At 42.9% G+C, this 2,863-nt stretch overlaps 1 protein-coding gene across 1 annotated transcript; it reads left to right on the top strand.

Annotated features, from left to right (window-relative positions):
- Window positions 1–548: 548 nt before the first annotated feature.
- On the top strand, window positions 549–1,997 carry MTNR1B (melatonin receptor 1B). The gene is given in 2 exon segments (XM_087721085.1): window positions 549–1,378; window positions 1,380–1,997. Coding segments are annotated over 2 exon segments (735 nt in total). The 5' UTR covers window positions 549–709; the 3' UTR covers window positions 1,446–1,997.
- The last annotated feature ends 866 nt before the right edge of the window (window positions 1,998–2,863 follow it).

The raw sequence follows: 2,863 nt of genomic DNA on the forward strand, positions 1-2,863 counted from the left end.
ACTCCTCTCTCCTCTGAAGCACGCCCCGCCCAACGTAAGCGTGCTCAAGAAGACACGATTGGCTGCTTCCAAATCAGGAGGCGGGAGAATTAGTGCCTCTTTTCCATCTGAACTTCTTTGCCTTTTAACTCTTTATTAACTTTTAGAAGGCAAAAAATTCCTTATGGAAAAGAGGCCCCGAGTTCTCTCGCCTCCTGCTTTGGTTAACACTAAGCAGACACCAAGCCACTGTGAGCTGGAATCTGGTAGCAACTATCTTGGCTTTAATTATTTAAAAAATATATATTTAAATTTCTTTCTTTTTCCTGAGGAGACTGGTGAGGCTCCGCCTCCCTTGCCTCTAGTGACTGCACATCCCTGGTCTTAAATCAAGAGAAACAAAAAATGTACATGCCAGTCCAAAGCTGGTACCCAGTTCTAGAATGATTTTTTTTTAAAAATGAAGTCTGCATATGGTCTTGAAATTTGTCCTTTATATCTGAAAGAGTTTCTCATTTTGGATATCCCAAGTCTTGACTTTGTCCTTCTCTCTCTCTCTTTCTCTCTCTCTCTTTCTCTCTTATTTTCTTTTTCAGGCAATGCGTTTGTGGTTAGCTTGGCCCTGGCGGACTTAGTGGTGGCCTTGTACCCTTATCCTTTAGTCCTCGTTGCCCTTTTTCACAACGGCTGGTCCTTGGGAGAAACACACTGCAAAGCCAGCAGCTTTGTGATGGGATTGAGCGTGATAGGTTCCATCTTCAACATCACCGCCATTGCGATCAACAGATACTGCTACATTTGCCACAGTTTTGTGTACAATAAAGTGTACAGTTGGTGGAACACGATATTCTACGTTTGCCTTGTCTGGGTTCTCACCGTGGTTGCAACCGTGCCGAACTTTTTCGTTGGCTCCCTCAAGTACGATCAAAGGATCTATTCGTGCACCTTCGCCCAAACGACCAGCTCCTCTTACACCATTGCTGTTGTCGTCATCCACTTCATCCTTCCGATCACCATTGTGAGCTTCTGCTACTTGAGGATCTGGATTCTGGTGATACGAGTGAGGAGGAAAGTCCAATCAGAACTGAAGCTGAAGATAAAACCAAGCGACTTCCGAAACTTTCTCACCATGTTTGTTGTCTTTGTGATCTTTGCCTTTTGCTGGGCGCCGTTGAACTTCATAGGTCTGGCTGTGGCCATTAACCCTTCAGAGGTAGCACCCAAAATCCCCGAGTGGTTGTTTGTGGTGAGCTACTTCATGGCCTACTTCAACAGTTGCCTTAATGCAATAATCTACGGGCTTCTGAACCAAAATTTTCGGAAGGAATATAAACGAATTCTAATGTCCCTGTGGCTTCCCTCGTTGTTTCATCAGAACACTTCCAAAGCGGGAGACAGAAATACAGAAGAGCAAACTTTCTCCTGCTTTAAATAACAATGACCAAATTCATCCCAGTACGTTGTAAATAGAGGAATGTGAATTGTAAATGTGTCCCATCGCATGGAATCAAACTGAGTTCTTTGTACGTTTGTATGCCTAAATCTTATTCTGCCACTCTATCGTGACCACATGGAACTCAGCTCTCAACAATTCTGTTTACATTTTTATTCACTAGGAACAATTTTAAAAATGGCTTTGGGATTTGGAAAGTCAACTCGAAGTTTTGTTTGCTTGCTTTAAGTTCAAAAACCTAGGTGGGACTTCAATGTATGGATAGAAACAATTGTGAGCTTTGTTGAGTTTGTCCAAAATATGACTCTTAAAAAATGGAAACTGTCTCTAAGGAAAGAGGAATGAATGTAATTTAATGACCATTTTTTAATGGTAATTATGATGATTATTTAAACTTCTTTCAGCTGAATGCTGGTTCAGTCTAATATAGTACTAAAAGAGCAAAATGGGAATAGCAATGTCTATTTCTCAAAGTTGACTTAATTGTTGTTTATTATTTATTTATTAAATGTATGTTCCCTCCATCTCATTGTCAAATCACTCTGGGTGGCTTACCCAGAGTGCATAAAAAATGACATATAAACATTAAGGCATTACCGTATTTTTCGGAGTATTTTTCCCTCAAAAAAGAGGGTGAAAATCTGGGTGCATCTTATACACTGAATACAGCACTTTTGGACTCCTGAAACCAGGCCCCCTTCGCAAAAATGGCCATTCATAGCCTTTAGGAGGCTTCAAGAGTGCTCCTGGGGGGGGGGGGCAGAAATGAGTGAAAAACGGGCCATTTTATGCTTGTTTTTGCCCCCCCAGCCCCCAAGAGCACTCTATAAGCCTCCTAAAGGCTATGCATGCCCTTTTTTGACAAAAAAACTGTGTCCCAGGCCAGTCAAAAGGGGCTGATTTTGAGCCTCCAGGCCTTCCTGTCCTCTACCATCCTCTGGAGTCCATTTAAGCTCACGCCTACTGCTTCGGTGACGCCATCCAGCTACCTCCTTCTCTGTCGTCCCCTTCTTCTTCTTTTCAATCTTTCCCAGGTTTTTGAGGCTGTTATGGAAGGCCAAAAAGTTGGGAAGTGGCTCTCAACTCATGGGGCACGATGTTCTAGATGGCGGGAGTCAATTAAATTGATTGCTGTATTTTTCGGAGTATAAGACGCACTGGAGTATAAGACGCACCAAGATTTTGAAGAGGCAAATTAAAAAAAAAGTTTTTGCACTCTGCAGAACTCCCAAAAATGGCCCTTTTTCACAAAAACGGGCCCATTTTTTGTCAGAAAGGGCATCATAGCCTTTAAGAGGCTTGTAGAGTAGAGTGCTCCTGGGGGCTGGGGCAGGCAAAACGAGCAAATAAATGGCCCGATGTGCATCAAAAAAGGGCATGGATAGCCTTTAGGAGGTTTATAGAGTGCTCCTGCGGGCTGGGGGGCAAAAA

The sequence above is a fragment of the Thamnophis sirtalis genome, unplaced genomic scaffold (assembly GCF_051295495.1).
Source record: "Thamnophis sirtalis isolate CommonGarterSnake01/CBP01778 unplaced genomic scaffold, rThaSir2_p1.2 scaffold_8, whole genome shotgun sequence".
NCBI lineage: Eukaryota > Metazoa > Chordata > Lepidosauria > Squamata > Natricidae > Thamnophis > Thamnophis sirtalis.